Genomic DNA, 21,644 nt, shown 5'->3' with positions numbered 1-21,644 from the left:
ACGAGGCTCTAATTACAAAAGCTGTCAAAGCTGAAAAAAGAAAATAATAAAAACCTCTGAAGGCAATTAAGGTTGCCCAGAGGCTGTAATGACAGCACTGGCTGCTTCTGCAGACCCTTCGTGCTCCTCTGCAGTTCACTGCTGGGACAAGCATTTACCGTAACAGCCGGGGGACCGGTGATGGCGATCACATCAATCACAGAGAAGTGATCCGAGAGAGCAGCAGATCAAAAGCATTGGCTGAGAAAACCTGCACTGAAATCAGATGTGTTTATTGGTTCAGTTCACCGTGGCTATTAATTACCTAGCACTTACCTAATTAACCAGAGCTTTCATCTACCATTCCCAGAGGCCAACAGCAAACCCAGATTCTGCCCCTCCAGCCGCTGCCTAAAATACCTTCCAGGGCAACATCTCACGTCGTGTCGGGACGGCAGCAGTATCTCTTGTCTTCTCCCTGAGAAGAAAATCAGCGTCTCCAGGCCAGGACTGACTAGTCCTGGATCCAGGATCTGTGCCTGAATGGCAGTAGCCGACCTCCGTCCCCAGGCACCGCTGCGGCAGTCAGCAGTGCTGCCTTCTGCGGAGCTTGGCCACGGAGAGAAACAAAGTCACTTTCTGCATTAAGAGCCACGAGGGTGAAGATGGGGGTTAGTGGGAACGGGCACATCCATCTTCTGACGCTTACCTTGTGCCTCTCGTCCTCCTCAGACCGTCTGCTGGGCCAGCTGGGAGAACCACGACGGTTCAAAACGCAAAAGGCACCCCAGCCTCAGGTAGGCTGGCCAGGGCTGGCAGGCACCGACCCCTGAGCCAGTCCACCCATCAAGCCCTGTCCTTCTCGGGGAGCGTGTCCCCCCGAGTGCCCTGGCAGGCCGACGCCACGCAGACACCCGTGCACCGGGTGCGAGGCAGCTGCTCCGCCGGCCCAGGCTGAGCTGCGCCCGCACGGGACCCACGGAAGAGCCGGGGCCACGGCGGCTGCCAGCCGTGGTGCCGAGGCGGGGGCTGCGGCGCAGGCGCTCCCAAGGCACCGCCGCCCCTTCGCAGGGCATGCCAAGGTCCTCCACGGCACCGACTCTTTCTTCGCGCACCCGAGAAGAGCGCAGAGCGGTTTCACCTTTGGGCCGAACAGGGCCACAGGCAGGGCCGGAGCAGGCGCCGGGGCGGGAGCGCCGACCCGATCCCCGGGGGGGAGCCGCAGCAGCCAGCTCGGACAAAGCCTGTGCGCGAAGCCGTCGGCAGAGAGGGGCAGGCCGGCGCCCCAGCCCGCACGTGTGCCTGCCACGCGCCGGGTGCCCACCCTGCCGGCCAGAGGGCGAGCGGGTCACCGGCCCCGGCGCTCAGGGGCCAGTCGAGGCCAACGGCGACACACCTGCCCAAAGAGCCAATCTGGGACCCGCTGCCGCGCCGCCCCGAGGAGGAACCTATCGCACCTGACGGGGCAAAGGGGAGCGGGCGGGGGACTGGCCCCTGTTGATCTTGGGAGCCACACAAAGCCAGATAGGGTATTTAACCCCCTGCAGAGCCCCTCAAACCTCTTCTGAGCTCCAAAACCCAACAGCTGAAGAAATAGCAGGGTGTTTTCCTTACCTTTTCTGCAGAGTATCTCTTTCAGCTGGCTCTGGCAGAGCCGCTATGACCGAAACAACAGATTACTCCAGGTGAGTAACAGGGGAGGGTTTGAATTTGTTTTAATAAGACAACAAAAATGTTCTCTGCATTTTATTTAATCCTTACTTATAAAATTGACCTGTATTGTTACTTAGATGCTTTCCATCTACTAAAGCAGGTGGAAAGGGAAGGCAAACCAGCCTCCTGCTGTCTGCAGAACCTGAATTTAATTTGCACTTGTACTGCTAGGCAGTTTTTGGGACAATATAAATACAAAATCCTGATTTGCTAAGAGCAAATAGCTGCCACATACAGAAGAGCACAGTACATTACCCGCTAGATGTTTCTGGCAGAATTATATGAAAGAGTGAGCTAAGGTTGCCACTGACAAAAATTGATGATAAATACTGAGAAACATTTTTTGCCAAATACACAGACACAATAAAAGAGATGTCGAAGAGTTTACCAATGGTGATGAATGTAAGGAGGGGGACAGCTCATGTGACAGCAGGGCTCTGACAGAAAGGCAGCCACCCTGGATGCCACAGAGCTGGCTTGTCCCTGTCCCATCCCTTCACTGACACCAGGGCCGTGCGTGCCCCTTGTGAGGCTCCCAGGCTGTCCGATGTCCTGTACTGCCCTGTCCCCATTCCTTTAGGCACTGCCCAGTGCCCCTGACCCATCTTCACCCTGTGTCCCCGCAGCAGTGGGGCTGTCCACATTAAAAACCCGCACTTGGACTTGATGGAGGAGGACATTCTTTATCACTTGGACTTGGGAACGAAGACGCACAACCTGCCGGCAATGTTCGGGGACATAAAGGTAAATGGCAGGTGCAAAAGGAGGCAGCAGCCCCCAGCCCCGCAGGGCTCTGCAGTCCCTTGTCCCACAGCGCTGCTGTCCCATGCCAGAGCCCTGCGGATGCTCCTGCCGGGGACAGGGTCCGGCTGCTCAACAAAGGGACTCAGTGACCTGGGGCAGCCCAGGAAGGGAGGTCATCCATCCTTCCTTGTTTTAGGCAGAAATCTCAATAGAAAATTATCCTTTTAAAAACCTGTAGCACCATAAAACCTAATTTATATTGGCCCTCATGTTGGAGGACAGAGAAAGGAAGCATTTGTCCAAAGCATCTGATCATCACCTACTGGAGACAAGGGGAAAGAGGATGTCATATTTTTGGCTGAGACCTGCTGTCAAAACCAGCCCATCACAAACTGCATCCTCTTCCATTTTAAATCGGAGCATTTCCGCAGCAGCACAGGGGACGAGCCGCAGTGCCCCGGGGCTGGAGCAGCCTGGCACAGCCCTGCCACGTGCGGGCTCCCGCTCCCCTGCGCCGCTGGCAGCCAGATCAGCAGCGCTGCCCTTGCAGCCACATGCTGGTCCCCCTCCTGCATTCAGAGAGCATTTTTTCCTTTAATATGTAAAATTTGTCCTTTTTTCTCCCTAACTTTATGGCCTCTGTGTCATCAGCAGTGCTCACTAATTGCGGTTGGCACTGTTGACAGAATAAATTAAATGACAAGCTACTCTAACATCTGCTTTTGCTTTGCTGTCAGTAGGAATACTAACAGCTTAAATTTGATGAATTATTTTAGATTTTCTTAGCCTGGGACTGACACCCAAGTATGTGCAGCTGTCTGGGCTTGGCATAGTCACAACCCTAAAGGAGTAACAGCTTGGCTTTAGTGTTAACTCCCGGTTTTGAGACCCTCAGTTGTTCTGACGTCCCTTGACTGCCTGCAAGGAAGCGGCATCCCACTGCGTCCCCGGGTTAGACACCTCCGGCACAGCCTGCCCCTGCCACATTACGAGTGAATCTTGGTACCTATTTTAGCTGAAACGTACCAACACACTGTACTTTACACCCAGTTTGTCTGCGTCGGCGGGAGCCCAAACAGGATGAGGGCATTTGCCCAGTTCATGCACAAGGAGCTGGGACTGGCGGGCGACGGGGAGGACCTGGCAGACATCTGCGCCGGGACGGACCGGTACGCCATGTACCGGGCTGGGCCAGTGCTCTCCATCAGCGTAAGTACCGCGCCATGCTGCGCCGCACCGCACGTGTTTTCCACCCCGGGCACTCCCGGCAGCCCCTGCCCCGGGGTTTGCTGCAGCAGGCTGGGAGGGTGGCTGGCACGACCTCTCCCTCCCACGCCTCTGCCTCCTCCAACACCCGCTGCCAGGTTTGTTTCCTCTCTTCAGTTTTCAGCCATGACCACCGGTGCAACCTTCCAGCCGTGGCAAAGCCGCTTCTGTTCGAATTGACGTTTCTCGGCTCCCTGCACGTTCAGTTTAAAAAGCACTGTATGAAAAATGAACATGCACGTATTTTGCTCAGCTCAGCAGTCCGGCAATTTGAGAGGCAAAGACCACCTCCCACCATGCATGAACTATGAAATATTGCTGGATGTATTACATTGACATGAGCTCTAAAGTAAAAACCTTGCTTTACTGCTAATTATTCTTGAAAAGCAGAATTTTTAGCACAGCACAAAGGAAAAAGCAAATACAGGCTGTGCTGGCGAGTGTTCATACCTCAGGACTCGGTCCTGACGTCATTTCTTCAGGCACAAGAACAGCCTTATATCTGATTCAGAGGAGACAGCGTCACTCACATGACAGAGCTCACGTTTGGTCCCTCTGACAAAACCAAACCAAACCTGACCAACTGAAAAGCCTGAGGGAATCAATCTGACAGGATCCAAGAGGAAAAATCCCACAAGTTTTGCTGTTCCCCAGTCTGGCAGCAGTTGTGACAGAGCTAGAAGAAAAGCCTACACTGAGCTCTTGGCCACGCACCAGTTTTGCGCCAATGCAGAAGCCATCGTCCCCCGGGCTCATCCCTGCGAGGGGGTGCAGGGCAGAGCATGCAGCAAGCCTCCCCCAAAACGCTTCGTGCAGAGCAGCTGCCAACATCACATTTTTGCAAGTTGCTTAGAAACACAAATGATCTCAAACATACCCGAGGCAGGAACACAGTTTCCTGTTTTGAATATTTACAATGAGAATAAATTTTTTGGGCATTGGCAAATAAGTCAGGCTGATGTTCCAGAATAACAACGCGCAAAAAGTTTGCATATTTAAAACCTGATACGGGCCTAATAGACCAGCAGTCTCACAGCCAAATGGAAAGAGACAAATCAATACGAGGACTGACTGCATACATTAAGTTAACTGTGCTTCTTTGCATACGCTTCCTTCAGGTTTTTGAACACGATAGCAAGAACAAAAAGACACGAGGCATTTTTCGCGGGAAAAACCAATCCCCACACCACCAAACACCTTTTGTTTTCAAAGGTAAAGCCAAGAAAAGGACGTCGGTTGAGCGATGGAGCAGAAGATCACGAGGGAGCGTTGGGCAGAAAGCAGAGGCAGCCTCAACAGCTCCAGATGTGCAAAACGTCTGCCAGCCCAGAGGAATGGCAGCGGAGACGGGACAGCAGGGCACCCCGAGCCATGGCAGAGGATGGAGAACGGGCCGGTGACAGCGGAGGGGAGAGCCTGCAGGCAGCCAGGCAGGCGCTGGGGACGGAGGGACACCGGGGTGGGCGGTGGGCGCCAGGAAGCAGGACGGGCGGCCTGCAAGGCATGAGGCTTCACGCGGTAAATGCCTGACCCCGAAACCAGCCCTTGCTGAGGGGCACGAACCCATCCATCATCCTTCGTGCCCAGCACCGCGGGTTGAAGGGCTCCAGTGTGGGGCAAGGACGGGCTGGGAGGTGCCCAGAGAAGCAGAGGCTCAGGTTGTCCTCACCAAAATTCACCACTCCGAGAGTACGCGCAGGACGCGACACGGAACGGGAGTCAGCACGTGGCGCAAGGACGGGCAACAGAAGGGGAAGTGCTCGGAGCATTCAGCTGTTGGGATGCATTTGTGGAGAAACACTGTCTGCGTGCCTGACGTACTGGTCCCCACAGATGAACGCCGGCTCTATCACTAAGAAAAGCCTTAAAAGTGCCGAGGGGAGGAGAAGAGGGTTAGACACTTTACCTGGACAGGCAACAGAGACCCCGAGAGGTCTCTCCCCCCTCCGAAAATGGCTGTTGGCCCCATCAGCGGAAAAAGGCCACAGTGTAACCCTGAGCTCTTCCCAGTCGTGTACGCGTCACCTGCCGCAGCATCACCAGGAATGACATTTTTCTCTTCTCTCCTCCCAACAGCACGGGATGGGCATCCCTTCCATTTCCATCATGCTTCATGAACTGATCAAAATGCTGCACCACGCAAAATGCCGAGATGTTACTATTATACGCATTGGTACTTCTGGAGGCTTAGGTAAGCTATCCACGGTCTTTCTTCAGAGAAAAAAAGCTATTAATAAAAAAAAATTCTCAGCAATAGGTCATGCAATGACGAGCTTCAGCATTTTGTCAGGTCCCCAAATATCAAATAATATGATATTTTGTTTTAGGTTAAAACCCAGCAGACTTCTAGCAACTGGCTTAGCAGAGTGCACATTTTCAGGACGAACAAAGGCTTTGAATTCACAACAGTTGCGTATCACTTTTAGCACTGAAAACACATGACTGGAAGTCACTCTCAGGCTTTGAGATCTCCCAGCTCTCCCAGTGCCTGTAGTCCTCTGTGCTGGTGGGCCCCCCAGCCAGGGCAGTGGTGCCGCTTGTGCCTGCACGAGCCGGTGGTGCGGCGTGATGTCTGCAGCCAGAAGCAATTAAAATGCTGTCGCTCAGCACGTTCCCCCAGTCACTCATCCTGTGCTGATTCTGTACGTTTTACTTGCACATCTGTGCTCCTGCATGAATTTCAATTACTCTCTCACATCTGTTTTACTCACTAAAAAGCACAACCTCACAGTCACACACATTTCTATAGAGATTTTCCTGTCACTCAAGTTTTGCAGCAGGTCACAAGCGTTACAAGCTCTGGGTTAGCCTCAGCCTTCATTTTCACAGGGATCGAGGCTGGGTCCGTTGTGATCACAGACACGGCAGTGGACTCCTTCTTCAGGCCACAGTTCGAGCAGGTGGTGCTGGATGACGTGGTGGTGCGGAGCACCGAGCTGGACAAGGACCTCGCGGAGGAACTACTCGCTTGCAGCAAGGAGATTCCTGACTTCCCCACGCTCATCGGCCATACCATGTGCACCTACGACTTCTACGAAGGTAAAATGGTCTTTGACTGTCCTTCCTCCCCCCAGACATAATGCCAAGTCTTTACCTTCTTATGTAGGCAATACTATCCACGCTACCAAAGCCGACGAAGGGCTGCAGGAGCAGACCCACCTGATAGGTTAGAGCTTGTTCAGCGGTCAGAGCAGGGTACGCCTTGAGAACACGCAATCCCAATTTCGGCACTCAGCCAGAGTGAGACCTCCTCTGCTAATTGGTCTCTTCTGCATATGACAGTTAAATTTTGTAATGTCACCTGCAAGGCCAGGGCTGCTGTAGCTGATGGCAGATCAGGAGCAAAGATCCACCCAGCAGCGGTTGCTCCCTGGGACAGTGCAGATGCCCGGGGGACCTCCGCTGCCCCCCAGTCCGGCCACTACATGGGAGGCTTGCATGGCTGCAGACCCTCCAAAAGCGGGAGGCTGGTCACTGCACCCTGGCAAAGAAAAGAGCCCCTTGTCCACAATCCTGTAGTGAGCCTAGCAGATGGGTTGTGCTGCTTCCTACAACAAGATTGTAACTTCAGAACTACCAAACACTAGAAAAACATCAGGAAGCGTGTGACATTTACGTAAACAAACTTCGGTTACTCTGGAACCGTTTCCTTTGCAAAATTAAATGCTGATTGCAGAGTAGATGAAATGTAATAAATGAAGAATTAATAATCTGAGGACTATTTATAAACCTTTGGATCTGCTTGCAAATGCGACCATCTGCGTATTGCTCAAGGCCATGTTTTATTTAAACAAAAAGCCATTTGAGAGGATTAACAGTAGGAACAGCAATAAAATGAAGCACTCTGCCCAGGTTAGTGCAGCTGCAGGTATACATTTTGCTTGCAAGAGGGATAGCTGCACTAGGCACAGGTCTGCTCTGTGGCCACAGGGGTGGCTGCAGGACAGCCAACACCCCAGTGGGATTCGAGGAGAGGATTGGGATAGATGCCTGCGCCTGGACGCACTGAACGTGGCATCAGGTCCTGCCTGCAGCGATGCCTGGTGCTGTGGCAGGAGTGGGAGGGAGCACCAGTGCCCCGGGACCCCGCTCCCTGGCCAGCACCGATGCCACCCGAGCGGGGAACACCACTCGCAAGCAGCTCCAGCTCCCTGCCATCCATGGCAGCCCCTTGAGAAAAATTAAACCTAAATTAAGTGGGTCTTCCTCTCCCCAGTTTTCTGGTTCTGCACAGCTTGCTTTGGCTCTTCCACAGTAATTTGGCATATTTTTGGTTTAACCTGGCAGACCTTCGCAGCTGACCTCAGAGGAGCTGCGATGATTCGCCCCTGCAGGGTGCAATACACCCCCTGTACTGAACACCCGTGGGCTTACTCTACTTTTTACAAATGTTAAAACCTGATTAATTTTCTCCTCTATATAGCGACATAGCGCACTGGCTTCACACACTGAGGTTAATATGAGTTAAGTAACTATTTAGAGGAAAACTTCATCAACTTCAGACAAAACATAGGCACTGCTGGGCTTCCCACTCGAAACTGCACCCCAGTCGCCGTGACTGTGACTCCAGGCAGGGCCAGCAGTGACGCTTCTCTGCTTCCTTTCAAGGGCAGGGGAGATTAGACGGAGCACTGTGCTCTTTTTCCAGCGAAAAAAAGTTAGAGTACTTAAAAAGAGCTTACAATGCCGGTGTGAGGAACATCGAGATGGAGTCCACGGCATTCGCTGCCCTGTGCGGTCTGTGCGGCCTGAAAGGTGAGTCCCTCCCGCGCTGCTTCCACATCCTCCCAGCCCCTCCGGCTCAACCCGACCTGAGGGCTCGGTTCAGCACGAGATTCAGACAACCTGGAGGCCAAAAAATGTGTTCCTAATGTTTTTAACTAGAAAAGTGCGCTAAAACAAACTTTGTGGCTCTATCGATAAAAAAGTTTGCTTTAGAAGGCCTGAGCGAGCGTTGCACAGAACAAAACGTGATCCCCCCTCATCCCTCTCCGGGCCCTAAACCGAGTCCGGCCGTGCCGGCGCAGCCGCCTTCCCCCCTTCTGTTGGACAAGAAAGGGGGTGAGTGGAGGGTGCCTGCGGGGCGGCACTGTGGCCCACAGCTCCCCCGGGGCTCCTGACACCTCAGCACCTCCGGCACGTCCCCCAGCCAGCCCTGGCGAGCACGGCGGGAGCGGGGCCTCCCCTGCTTCCCCACGGGGCAGCTCTTTAAGGCAGTGGGCGCCCGCCATCAGGCATGAGGTTAACACCACGCTTCGGCCATCCCGCAGCCGCCGTCGTCTGCGTGGCACTCTTGGACCGCCTGGAGGGGGACCAGATCCGGGCGCCCCGCGAGGTGCTGCAGGAGTACCAGCAGCGGCCCCAGCGCCTGGCCGCGGCCTTCATCCAGAAGCGCCTGGGGCTGCGCCCGCTGGCGGGGAACGCGCCCTGTGCCACGTGCTGACGGGCGACGCGGCGCGGGTTTGTGCCCCCGTGCCGGCAGCAGGCGTGCAGGACCCACCCGCACCGGCACGCCGCGGCCCCTTTCTCTGGGCAATGGAGAAGACAGGCTCAGTCACAGGGCCAGTGCCCTCCGCAGCCGAGCGGGGCGGCCGGACCAGCCAACGCTGCCGCGCAGGAGCCGCAGACTTCCGATACGGCTTGAATCGCACCGACACTTTTGCACACCCACGGAGAGCCCCAGGCAAAATTTGCACAGAAACTAAGACTATGTTACCAAACACATGCCTGTGCCTGCACGCTCCTCACGCCCGTCCCTGGTGGCCATGAAGGACTGTCCTGCCAGGGCCACTCCTGTCCCCAGTGATCCTCTAGGAAGGAGAGCTCTTTGCATTTGGCATAGAGCCAAGACCTAAGTAAATGACATGCAAAATTAATCCCCATTTGTGACTATTATTGTTACTCACTGCTGTTACGAAGGCTGTTCAGACTTTCATTCATCGATATTTCAAGATCTGCCACCGCCTGACGCGTACCAGTGTGTTTGAACACAGGAGGCTGGCGTGCGGGAAGCCCCCCCCTGCGCAGGCCCTCCCCAGCCGAGCAGGAGCAGCTTCGCCCCGCTCGCAGGGTCGGCAGGTTTGGGCCTGGGGCACACAGGGATGCTCGAGAGGGAAAGGGATGGGGAGCAGATGTTACTGACACGACCTTGACCTGACTTCACCTTGCTGCCAGGGACTGCACCGTTCACACTCATCTGCTCACCAACACACATCCACGACCCAGAAAATCATCTCAAAGTGTCACCACAAGCTGCAAGAGACTAAACCGCGCCTGGGTTGAGGGGAGGGGTTTTTCACAGAGGGTCACCTACAGCCTGAAGAATTTCCCCCTGATATCACTTCCAGTTCTCAAGGTTCACTAACAAGCTTGCTTCCAAATGAATTTTGACACCTTTGGAACAACAACTTACAGGATTTAAGAGTTCTGGTAAACAAAATCTTAATATATCAAAAAACATGGGAAAGGATCTTAAGAAACTAACAATATTAAGAGCACAAAACATGTAAGTCTAAAGATACTCACAGACTTGTTGAGAGGCCATCCCCAAGGTATCCATTCTCTGGTCAGCATCCTAAAAATCTGCTTCATCAGCAACCTCGGGACCCCTCTAGTCCTGGAAATACTTGGATATGCTCAGGTACAGCTCGATTTGCCTGCCAAATGCGCGGGTTTCTCTTGGCGTCCCTCTCGTCACCCCCCTGCATGTTGTCACGCTGCCTCCTCCTGCTCGCAGAGGTCTGTTTCTGGGGTGTGGGGCCGGCAGCACAGGGGGGCCACCCAGGGTGCTCCCCTGCTGGGCTCCCCTGGCCCTGGGACCCCACTTTCATGGTGCCGCCGAGCTACTCCAACAACTTACCAGCACTTTGACCTGGGACACGTTCAGTTTGCTGCCATGAAAAAGCAAACCCCACTTTTTACAAGAAAAGGCGACTGGTTCCTAGTTTCCATTCCGAGATGGCAGGTTTCAGGGTCAAATATTAACCTGACAGGGAAGGAATCCCAAAACAGGAGCCAGTGTCCCCCCAGATGGGAAAGAAAACCACTCCAGCTGCTGAACGTGCAATCTAACCTGCATTCAAACTCAGCTCTGCCACATCCAAAGTCCACCCAAGAAACCTCTCTGCTAACAGCGTCTGACACTCTCGAAGGGTCTCAGCCGAGTCAGTATCTTACAGAGCTCAGAACAGGGGTCCTGGGTGAGCTCCTTTTCAAAACACTGACCACCACTGCAAGACCCCCTCTCTATTCTCAGAGGGGTCAGAGCTGGCATCGCAAACACTGACATCCTCCTTTTTCTATAAATACACACGTAAATGCACATATAAGCTTACATGCACCCAAGCTGGCACAAAGAAAGTGTTTTGCAACAGCTGGATACTGCACCAACTCATCTTGCGCCAGGACTTTCAGGCGCTATTTAATATTTAAGCCACTTTTCTGACTACCAAACTGAATAACTTAATTTTCACAAAGAAGTTTTTCTCAGGCTTTAAGAAATCAGATTGCTGGTCAAACTGCATACGCTTCGCGCATTGGCATGAAGGATAGCTGAACTCTGAACTGTTAACCTTACCGAGTCAAAACCAACCAAGTAGGGCTGCTGGAGATGCTGGTTGAGAAGTCTGTATCCCATTAACGTTTGCTAAAATACTATTTTTATGTGCAAGTAGTTTCATACATCTTTGTACAAAAACAACTTGCAAAATTTCATTTTTTTAAAAAAAGTGCAGAAAGCATTTATCATGAAAACAGATGCCCTTATAAGCATCTCCATTTCCTGGAGGGCTTTGATCATCTCCTGTGAACAGTGCTACGGTGAGGACAACAAAGTAAGGCAAAACATCCACCTCCTTCCCGCGGGAGCAGAAGAGAGGCGCTGGCCGGGCCAGGGAGAGTGGCCAAGGTGGTCTGCAGGAACTCTCCTGGCAAGGGCAGCCTCTGGTTGTGCTGAGCACAACGCCTGAAGCCTATTTCACTGACCTGCACCTCCACTGCTACATGAAAACCCCGCTAAACATCCTCATTCTGGCCTCACAAAAACAATAACAAGGCCCCATTTACCATTGCAGTGAGCAGGCATAGATCCTCCGATGTATGAGAGTCCTACTGTGTAAGCGGACTTCTACTCAGTCTATTCCCTGAGAAACAGCAGACGTGAAGATCATTGCAAGACACTGCCTAAAAATCAGTGCCCTTTATTTCAAAAACAAATGCCTGTTTCATTTAAACTTTCTTTTTCATAATGTTTTGGTATTTATAAAAGATACAAGACAACAACGATCTGAAAAGATTCTGCACCACTGAAATTATCTTGGAGATATGTTTTTAAAGGCAAGAAAACCAAAACCCAACTGCCTTAAGTTTGGGATCTGAAGTTTCTGGGAAGCAGTCTCGCAGCCAATCTGGTCTCCAAAAGAGAAGAAAAGCAATGCTGCGCTCCCCTGCAGGAACATCCAAGTGGTGACGCCGGCCAAGTGTGTTTTAAAAATAACGAGTTGCCCCAAATGACATACCAAAATAAAAACATACAAATATACACAGAACTGTAATTTTAGCACAGACATGCAAAAGCCAGCTCCAGAGGACACGCAGCTCCCGTGGCTTGGGGGCAGTCTCCGCAGCACCTGCCCCCACTAAGAGCACTGAGCTTCAGCGCTCGGGCCGTGCTGCTCCTGGTCTGCACGCTCACGGGAGCCAGTCTCTGTCTGCTTCTGACTTTGCACCCTGACCAGCCAGGCCAGAGCAAACTTCCCTCCCGCAGCGCTCAGACACCCGCTGGAACCAGCCTTGTGCGACCCGGCTCTGCCAACGTTGCCGTCGGTGTGAGGAGTGAAGGCGCCGCACCACTGGTGCCGCCGAGTGCATCAAGGGAAGAGGGCCTGTCGGCCGTGCCAGGCAGGAGGTGGCACACAGAGGCCACCAGTAAAACCCTGCTCTCGGTGTTTGCCGGGCCTGCACGGTGGGCTCCTGGGGAGAACACAGCCAGGGGTCTCGTCTACCCCGATCCTCAATTCCTCACCTTGACAGTGAGGCACCGCTGTCCGTTTCACAAGGCGTTGTGGGTGCCTGATCCATCTAATCCTATAAGGCATTATGATATTACATTAATGAAGTTCCTGTAATTATCTAGATGCACAGCTATGGATGTTCAGATCTGTCTGGTACACATCATCCTTAGACATTTTTGGTTAAACTGTGAATTATAACTTGTTTATGTCCATTTTACATTCATCTTAAGTAAGGCTTGAAAACATAATCAGTTACAGAAATGACATCAAATTCTATGATTTAATAGAATCATATTCAGTAGTTTCAGCTTCAAAATAAAGATACCAGCTCTGAAATGTTATTTCTAATTTATAATTTATACTGAAAGACCAATCTGCAGTATGAAATTGCATGACTGGTTTGTAAATACGATGCAGCAAATTAGTTTCTAAATATAGACAAAGGTTACGTTTCTTCTTGCTATAACATAAACATTCATGATAATGAAGATTTTACAATTAAAAGAATCAAACTCTCAAGAAACCTGGAATGAAAGTTGTGGGATGTATTCGTGTATCACAATATAATCCAAAGTGACTGTTCTGCAAAGCTATTTTGGATTTGTGCTGCCAACTGAAAATCAGAGCTCCTACTCAAGATGCTGTATATCAGATTGGCCTGTAACGTCTGTGGGAGACTCTCACGTATGGGTGTCCAATCTCCCAGCAGAAAGGGACATGGGGAACCATACCACAACAGCCTACACCCACCAGACCTCCATAAAACCTTCACCAAGGCGGGCGTAAAACGGTGCAGCACTGCACAAGACAGGCACGCTGGAGTTCTGAATGACTGCACACACGGAGAATGAAGCGGTTCCACGACACAGCCTAAGGGAAGTTTATTTAAAGTTTTCACGTTATAGGCCAGACCATATCCCTGGCGCTTCTCCACTCCTGATGTGAGAGACACTCTACATTTTAAAAGCTGTAGATTCCATATCTCTTCTTGGAAGCTTCAGTGGAGGAATTTTTGGTAAAATCTCTTTTGCATAAAGTGTTTTATGAAGTCCAGCTTCTCGAAGAGCTAGCTCCACACGAAGTCTAGGGTCAGAAATGATCTGTTAAAATAAACCACAGCAACGTTAAATAGAAACAAGCCCATACTTTCCTCAAACACAGTGCATCTTACAGGTTATCTGTGGATGTATATACTTAAAAAGCTTTAAAAGACAGTCAGAAAATTATGGTCATAAAATAAAGCCTTCAGAAGCAGAGAAACTTACAGTGAACAAGGCTTATCTCACTTCATGTATCTTGAGATTATCCTTTTTAATATTAATGATCACAAACGATTTTAACAAAGAGCCCTGGTTGTCATTCCTCAGCAAAACCCAAAGGTCAGATGACAAACTGAGTGACTTTTAATTCAGCCAACTCACTAAAGAGTTGCTGACTTCTCTAACGTTCCCTGTCAATACAGCCCAGCTTTCAGCGCAAGACTCTAATCCCTTCCCGTTTGTTTCTGTGGAATCCGAGTGCTTCCAGCACGCTTACGAGGTTGCTCACGGCGCTGCCTTGTGACTACGCAGCAGTACCACTTCTGTTTTACATAACCACAACGCCCAGTGAAATCACTTCTAAAGTCTGTCATAAGGTTATTTGACGAGATCTGTAAGCCTCTTTCAAATCCCTCTTCTGTGGGCGAGCACCAAAAGTACAGGAGAGGGTGTCACACTGCCTCCGGTTCTAGCATCACCTGCCACAGTGCCCAGAGCTGCTGGGAAGACCAACACTGGGCAACACTGTCCATCACCAGTGCAGCTCTGGGACTGAGCACGCCTACATGCTCCGCAGGAATCACATACTGCAGCCTGAGAAGAGCCAAAACCTGTTTGGAGCTGAAACAGGAAGAATGTTCTGAGAATTCAGGTATCAATCCCAAATACACACGTTCAGAGCATTGTTAGGCCAAGGCTTTTCAGGACCTCATACATCGGCCAGATCTGGGTACATTTTAATAGCCAAACAGAAACTACATCTCTTGTACAACATCTCTCCTTTACCAAACTGAGTCTTAAATGTCTTAAAATGGAAAGTGCTGGACAAGCTTAGTTGTGGAATCATTAAATTTCAGCTTTCAGTGCTAAAAGAAAGCTTTTATGCCATAGAATTATATCGTAGCGCTTCTCTTTCTGTAAACATAATTTCAAATTTTCAAATTCCAGAGCGGGAATAATTTCAACTGCATAGACTGAGCAGATGGGGAACAGCAAGGAAATAAAAAAATCCTCCCTTATGTTGCTTAATTCTGTTTGAAATCGAGCTAGCACTGTCCTCAGCAATCTGAGCAACGTGACCACAGGAGTATAGTTACTTCAGTTTCCTGCTTCTTTTACACTTCACTGGTTTCTTCTCCTTTAGCCCTTGCATAACACATCCCAACTGATCATCAATTCAGCAATGGTGTAAAAATAGTCAAGACACTAATTTTCAGCTTATGAAGAGATTGGTGCTGTGCGTAGTCTTCCAAGAAAAAAGAATGCCCCATAATTAAGTTACCTGCAATTAGCTCTTCTGTCTACAGCCAGGAGAACTTTGATGCTGAGTCAATTCCCTTCAAACACTTCGTACAGCACTAACTGGAGCAGGTGAAAAGGAGGCACGCTTTTAAATAAATGCGTGCAAATGTAAAAGCGGTCAGTTTTGAAATGAAAAAATAGCGAACAGAGCAGTCAAAACGCCTAGAAAACACAGGAACTTTTGGCCCAGTATCCTCTTCTCCAGTGGTGGCAATAGGAGATGCTGCTCAGGGAGAGCCCAGGAGTCCTACGCTGGAGCTGAATGGACCTCTATGGTCCACTCTTCTTGTGCTCTTCCAGCATCTACATCGGGTCAGAGAGATTAACCCTCATGTTTTTATTTTTACGCACATGATATTCTCTATTCTACCGTTAATATTGCTCTTTGGGATATATTACTCGGATTACTGTCACCTATCGCTATGAAGATACACGTGCACACCGTAAGCTATACGGTACGACTACCGACAATTACCTGCTGTTCACTGTACGTATGCAACTTGAACAGCGGCTTCTGAAGATCAAACTCTTCTTTGGTTCCAATGCCCATCCGAGCTTTAGATGCCATCGTGTCAGCCACTACTCTAGCTGGATCTAATTTTGCAACAACGGCAACCTAAAATACACGAGATTAAAGTAACGATTACTCTGTGTAGACCTCAGGTGAGAAAAGGTTATTTTCAATAACACATCCTTTGAGAACACGATGGTTTACCTAGTTTAGAAATTTCAAAAGCAGTCTTAAACCACCTTGGATTCATACAGAAAAGCTGTAAAGCTTAAAACTTGAATCCAGAGTAAAACCACTTTGACAAAGAAAAAAAAACAGGGAGATTTTTTTTTCCCCCCGTTTGCCAATGGAGACTATTTAATTGGCTGGACTTAACACAGCGCTGTGGGTGCCCAGAACTGCTCTAATTGGAGAACTGCCTGCTACGTGGGCAGGTGTAATGCAGAATAACCTGGGTATTGTGAATGCCAGTTGTCAGTCCTTGAAAACACAAGCTTGAAAGCTGGACAGCATTTCCACGAAGAGAGAGCTTATGCTGCTACCTCATCATACCCTGGTGGGAAACAAGCGTACGCTAAGCTTTAAGGCTACCGGGAAACAGCACTTCACAGAACGGCAGGAGCTGGAAGGGACCTCTGGAGATCATCTGGTCCGACTCCCCCGCCAAAGCAGGTTCGCCTAGAGCATGTGCACTGCTGATCCTCGCAGCGCAGCAGCAGCGTATGGTCCTGGCTGCGGAGGCGGCCTTGGCTCAGCACGGGCACTGTCTAGAGAAGCAACAGCACCCTCGGCTCTCCAGCAGAGACTGCCATCAGCTCTGATGTTCAAAACCAGGAACCAAAAGGAACTAGATGACTCGTAATTTAGCAACACCCACAATTCATGGAATTCCAAACTTCCTTCTTTTCCTTCTGATGGAAGCAAAGGTGTTCAGATTGGTAGTTCATCATTTTTACAGTCATGGGCAACAACACTGAGTGATGTGCCACAAATAACCTATTAATCCGGCTTTTTAAGTGTGTCTGGTTTAACCGTTTAATTTCCTGTGGCTAGATCAGTATCAGAGACTCTTTCAGACACTATGTTGTGCAAGAGTCAACCTTTCTTTGTTGCTTATTTTCTTCGTGTTGAAGTATTCAGATATAGGCCAATACTTCTTTGGAAAACTCAGAAAGATGCATGAGCAAAATAATCAAAGTCAGGACACCATGCGAATGGCTAAAACCAGGAAAAATACTTAAAATTGTGTATGATAAATATACAGACTGGATGACTTTAGTAAAGATCTTTTTTTTTTTTTTTCCCTCCCCACATACAACCAAGGGGCATATTTGATGAAGCAGCATTTCATTAGTGCGAAACACAGAGAATAAATACTGGTTAGAAAAATGTAACGAAGTGGGAACTGCACCACCCCGGTCAAAAGCCATCCTAAAAGCATTTCCTACTTTGGTAAGAGAATTGGGTCAGTCAGAAGAGATCAACAGCTCATGTCTCTCAACTGGCTTCTGGTAAAATCTGATGCAAAAGACAATGCAGTTCAACCAGTAACTTAGAACAGACGTAACAGAGTTGTTATTAAAAACACATTGACAACCTAAAATAACACTGTTAATGCTGCAAAACATTTAACCCAATCAGATTAGTAAAAATAAAGCCTTATTGACTGGAAATGAGCCTGAGCTCAACAGTTTAAGAAACAACTGAAATAGACGAATGATCCCTTGAGTTTGTTTATTCCCGTTGGGCTCAGCTCTCCCACAGAAGATGGCTTGGAGTATTTGACCTCTGTTATATTTTTCTTTCTTCTTGACTTTGTACACTCAAATGCTGAAGTGACAGCACTGACAAGGCCACAGACAGCCCATGAGGGACTAAGGAGGAATTTCACTGGCATGCACACTGTCCTGGGATGGTTAATCCTGGAGCCAAAGGACATGCTGAAGGTGAGGTCAAGGCTGCATCAAATACCATATTTGATCAACCACAGGCAGTCCCGGGAAGAAAGCTGCTGCCTTAGTGCTGTTTAAATCATCTGAAATGAAAAGGAGTTGAAGAGCACCTTTTCTCCCTGCCTTATTTTCCTTGGGCCACATATTCAAGCTGCAGCTCCTGGAGTGTAAAGAATGTGAACTCCAGATTTTCCTTTTAATCTTTGGAGGAAAAACCAAGGAGATTGGATACAAAAATATAAACGAAGGTAAAACTACTCCTTCAAAACTCAGCAGCAGAAGAAAAAACCCACTACATTTACTATGACAAACATTAGCAAGCGTTTTCTGGGATGCCCTTTTTAAAAGAACGTGCAGAAGTTTCACAGACAGTTAAATCTCTCTCTGAAGAAAAGTCGTCCAAGGTCTGTAAGTTTTCAGAATCTAAAAAGAATTTAAATAGCTCATAAATCTTGCCTAAGACCCAAGGCAGACTTGAGATTATTTAAAAGAAAAAAATTGTAGAAAAAGAGAAATCACACCCCACCCAGAAAAACAGTATCTATCTCTCTTCAGATATCAGCAGCTTCTACGGTGCAATGTAACATAGCGGTGTTCCCACTGTCAGTTACAAAGCACATCGGATTTACAAAGGGACGGAATTACTGTCAGTCAGACTAAAAGTGCATTTTAACCTCCTCATTTATTTGCTTTCCACGCGTAATATGACAGTATGTGTTTGTATCATCACTGTATATGTGAATACTGCATCAAGGAAATAAACCCACCTGTTGTCGGAGCGCTTCAAGGCATTTCTCTCTTTCCTCTTCTTCACGTGCTTCCTGAAGGGCCAGTTCCTTTTTCTCCAGCAACCGCTTCTCCAGTAATGCTTGTCTAAACTTCACCCTGCAAAGCAGCATACATACAAAGGGAAAAAACACTGGCGAGGTGTAATTCTAAGTTTCTGTTATGGTATTTCAATTGGAAAACTAGTCTGATGTCTTCTATATTCACCTAATAATAATACAGCAGCTCATCAAAACATGGAAAAATGCAAAAAAAGTGTTTTTTTCATTTGAATGTGTTATTTTTGTTGCAGTTTTTTGGTTTGGGGTTTTTGGGGAAGGGAGTTTGGGGAGTTGTATTTGGTTGGTTTTTGTTAAACAACTTGGCTAACCTTTCAGATTTCATTTTTAGAATGCAGATTTTCTCTAGCATGCTTTATATAGCCCTGTTACTCTTTTTTCCCCTCCCATTTTCTTTGCCAAGAAGAAATGCTCTCCGACATCTGTGTACGGCAGAACTCTTTCCTAGAACCCTTTCCGTTAAAGAAACACATCACTCCCCATCTTGTTACTGGAAGAAGCAAGAAAACTTGAGAATTACACCTTCTTCAAAAGCAGAAAACTGGAGGTTAGCACAGATAATCCTGAAACTTTGCCTGTGCCATTATTTTTGCTGGCCAGCTTCTCACAGCAGGTTTCTATAGCCCCAATAGTACTGCCATGACCGTATTTCCTAACAACCCTCAGTCCACTGCCAAACTCTGTTTCTTATAAAGGTGCAGGGTATTCTCTGGTATGTCCCTTTCAATCTGTATATAGGACTTGCCATTGCCATGCTTTGCATTCAGAGAATTCTCCTTCTTTTGCCCTTCAAATTTAACTCGCCTTTAGAGAAATGGAGGAGAAAGAGCTGCTTCAACTGCAGTGAAACATGTATTTTTATATTTTTACTCTTGAAATTTTAGTAAGCTCAGAGTATATAACTTGTGTTACAAGCTGCAAAAATCAGAACTAAACATGCAGTTATGTTGGCAGCTAGAAAAGATCACTGCATCAATAATCCAGTAACAGTTATCGGACAAACAAATTTGTCCCGAGAGTGCCCCAGAGAGGCTGTCAGCTTCTTACTGTAGCCATCGTTGTTCGGGCAGGTGAATGCTTACAATAGTCATCTTCAGAGGTAATTTTGTTCCAGGGAGAAAGCCTCATCTTTTATATGAAGAAAATTTAATAAAAAGCAGACATTTGTATTTTTCTGGGAAAATGGCAAAAACTGTATTATATTGAAAACCGTTCATTCTGTTGACTACTATGACACATGTTCTAAAATACTCCAGTGTTATCAAATGCAAAACTCAGTACCCTGGAAACTTGTGTAAATTACCAGGAAGGAAAACTGAGGGGCGCCCATCCCAGTCTGACGGCAAACACTTTGTCTCCACGGCAGAAGTTCTCATGTTCACAGAACAGAAACCACTGCGGGCAGGAATGTTTTCTGGTGCTCGCACACCCAGGGGGAACAGGCGTCAGTGATTGCAACGGGGCGCCAAAGTAACCAACAGGCAGACTGGGGCAGAGCAAGGACTCGGCACCTCGATGCAGCACTTGTTGCTCCTCAGAAGAAGGTTCACCTTGTCACGCCTGTGCTGTCCGAAGGAGATCATCACCGTGCTCATGCTGGAGAGACCACGGCCACATTAACAAAGATTAAGTGTCACTGTCAGGGAGCAATGGCAGAGCTACCAAATCTACACCCAGGAAAGGCAGAGAACCTTGTAAAGACTCATTCAACCATACATTGTGTTCCTAATTTGGAACATTCTTCCAATACTTTTAACACTTGGCTTTAAATGTTTACTTGAGCTTTGATTTCACAGTGTCCACATCCAAATAAAGTTGTTAATTCTCTTTCACTCTATTATACTTAGTAATATTTTAGCTACTATGTCTTCAAAGTAAACTTAATTTTGCAGAAAAGCTTAAAATTAAAATGTCTTAATACTCAATTTTGACTATAAGTACCACAGCAAGAAACAATTTTAATAAATCACCAGCTGAAATGAGCTTAGCTGATTAGTTTCAGCAAAGCTACCTTTTTGAAGTATTGTGGGTACACACACGTAACTTTTGATAAGCATAATGTCATTAAAACTCTGCTTTCAGACACCATCTCATAAATATTCAATAGGAAATAACGAACTACTAGGTTCATTATGAAAGCTCTAGCAAAACTTAAAAAAAATAAGTTATGACATAGATAGTTTTTTGCCCTCTATCACAACACATCCTGTTCATTCTTGTCAGCTGAGTAAACCTCATGGAAACAGTAGAAAGCGTTATCTCAGCAGCTGAGAAGTCCTGCTTGTGTTTCCCCCTGTGCCAGGCCGAATCGACGCGCAACGCCGCCGAGGCACGAGGCAGCAGGGACAGCAAGTGTTCTACACACTAATCTGAACCTTTCGGAAGCAGCCACCGGTTCCCACGACAAAGCTGGTGGGGCAGATCCTTTCCTAATTTAGGCGGCGCCGCAGCCCGAGCGCTGAGGCCGTGCACAGCCTAACCCGGCCCTCGGCTCTGAAGCTGTTCTCCAACGTAAGCTCAAGCTGAAGCAGAGCTGCTGCGAGCAGCGATGGTGCCAACAGCCCTCTCGTTCGCCCAGCCCTAGGGGTGGCTTTAACACCCCGTGGTTTGTCCACAGTTTTTCCGGATTCTTTCTGTTCCGTGTCCTTTCAACGCGGGGCACGACTTGGGGGAGTGGGAGGGCTTCGGGGGAGCCGTCGAGAGCTGCGCTTCAGGAAGAGGAAACCCTTGAGGGTGGGCTGGAGGGGGGAGAGGGAAGGCTACCTGCACACACGCCCGGCAAGGAGCTGCTGCGGAGAGCACAGGGGAAGGGAGAGATGTGACACACCAGCACCTTCACCCCCGCGTGTGATACACAGAGCTGCATGGCAACGGCTGCCACTGCTCTGGCGGTCAGTCAGACAAAGAAGTTCTTGCACAGAGCAATCCTTTCCTTGTGACTCTGCCACCCCTGCCCTTCAAGCCCAGGGCCAGGACTGGCAGCAGTACAGGTGCTGAGTTAAACACTCACCAATGTTTCCCACTCCCTGCCTCCCTGGAGAACAGGACTCTCCCACCCTATT

General features: G+C 48.9%; 2 protein-coding genes across 2 annotated transcripts in view; one reads left to right on the top strand and one right to left on the bottom strand.

Moving 5' to 3' along the window:
* The first annotated feature begins 1,611 nt into the window (after positions 1-1,611).
* Positions 1,612-9,145, top strand: UPP2 (uridine phosphorylase 2). Its single transcript, XM_086465371.1, has 7 exons — positions 1,612-1,664; positions 2,319-2,436; positions 3,487-3,645; positions 5,779-5,893; positions 6,532-6,741; positions 8,311-8,457; positions 8,973-9,145. Exons 1-7 carry the CDS (start codon positions 1,639-1,641, stop codon positions 9,143-9,145), a joined length of 948 nt encoding a protein of 315 aa, XP_086321497.1. The 5' UTR covers positions 1,612-1,638.
* Positions 9,146-13,666: 4,521 nt separating this feature from the next.
* The window catches only part of CCDC148 (coiled-coil domain containing 148), a 56,551-nt gene continuing 48,573 nt past the window's right edge, over positions 13,667-21,644 (bottom strand). Inside the window, exons 12-14 of the mRNA XM_009950854.2 lie at positions 18,505-18,622; positions 15,750-15,890; positions 13,667-13,813 (exon numbers count right to left, since the gene is read on the bottom strand). Coding sequence (XP_009949156.2) covers positions 13,667-13,813; positions 15,750-15,890; positions 18,505-18,622 — 406 coding nt within the window. The remainder of the gene's footprint in view (positions 13,814-15,749; positions 15,891-18,504; positions 18,623-21,644) is intronic.

This window comes from Leptosomus discolor, chromosome 5, assembly GCF_034619465.1.
Source record: "Leptosomus discolor isolate bLepDis1 chromosome 5, bLepDis1.hap2, whole genome shotgun sequence".
Lineage (NCBI taxonomy): Eukaryota > Metazoa > Chordata > Aves > Leptosomiformes > Leptosomidae > Leptosomus > Leptosomus discolor.
The sequence above is the reverse complement of the archived record's forward strand: the minus strand, read 5'-3'. Positions and strand labels throughout refer to the sequence as shown.

Bases quoted from the DNA above. Each gene is read 5' to 3' on its own strand.
- UPP2 (XM_086465371.1), top strand. From the start codon at position 1,639: ATGACCGAAACAACAGATTACTCCAG. The intron at 1,665-2,318 runs GTGAGTAACAGG...GTGTCCCCGCAG, and splicing joins GAAACAACAGATTACTCCAG to CAGTGGGGCTGTCCACATTA. The intron at 2,437-3,486 runs GTAAATGGCAGG...CTTTACACCCAG, and splicing joins CAATGTTCGGGGACATAAAG to TTTGTCTGCGTCGGCGGGAG.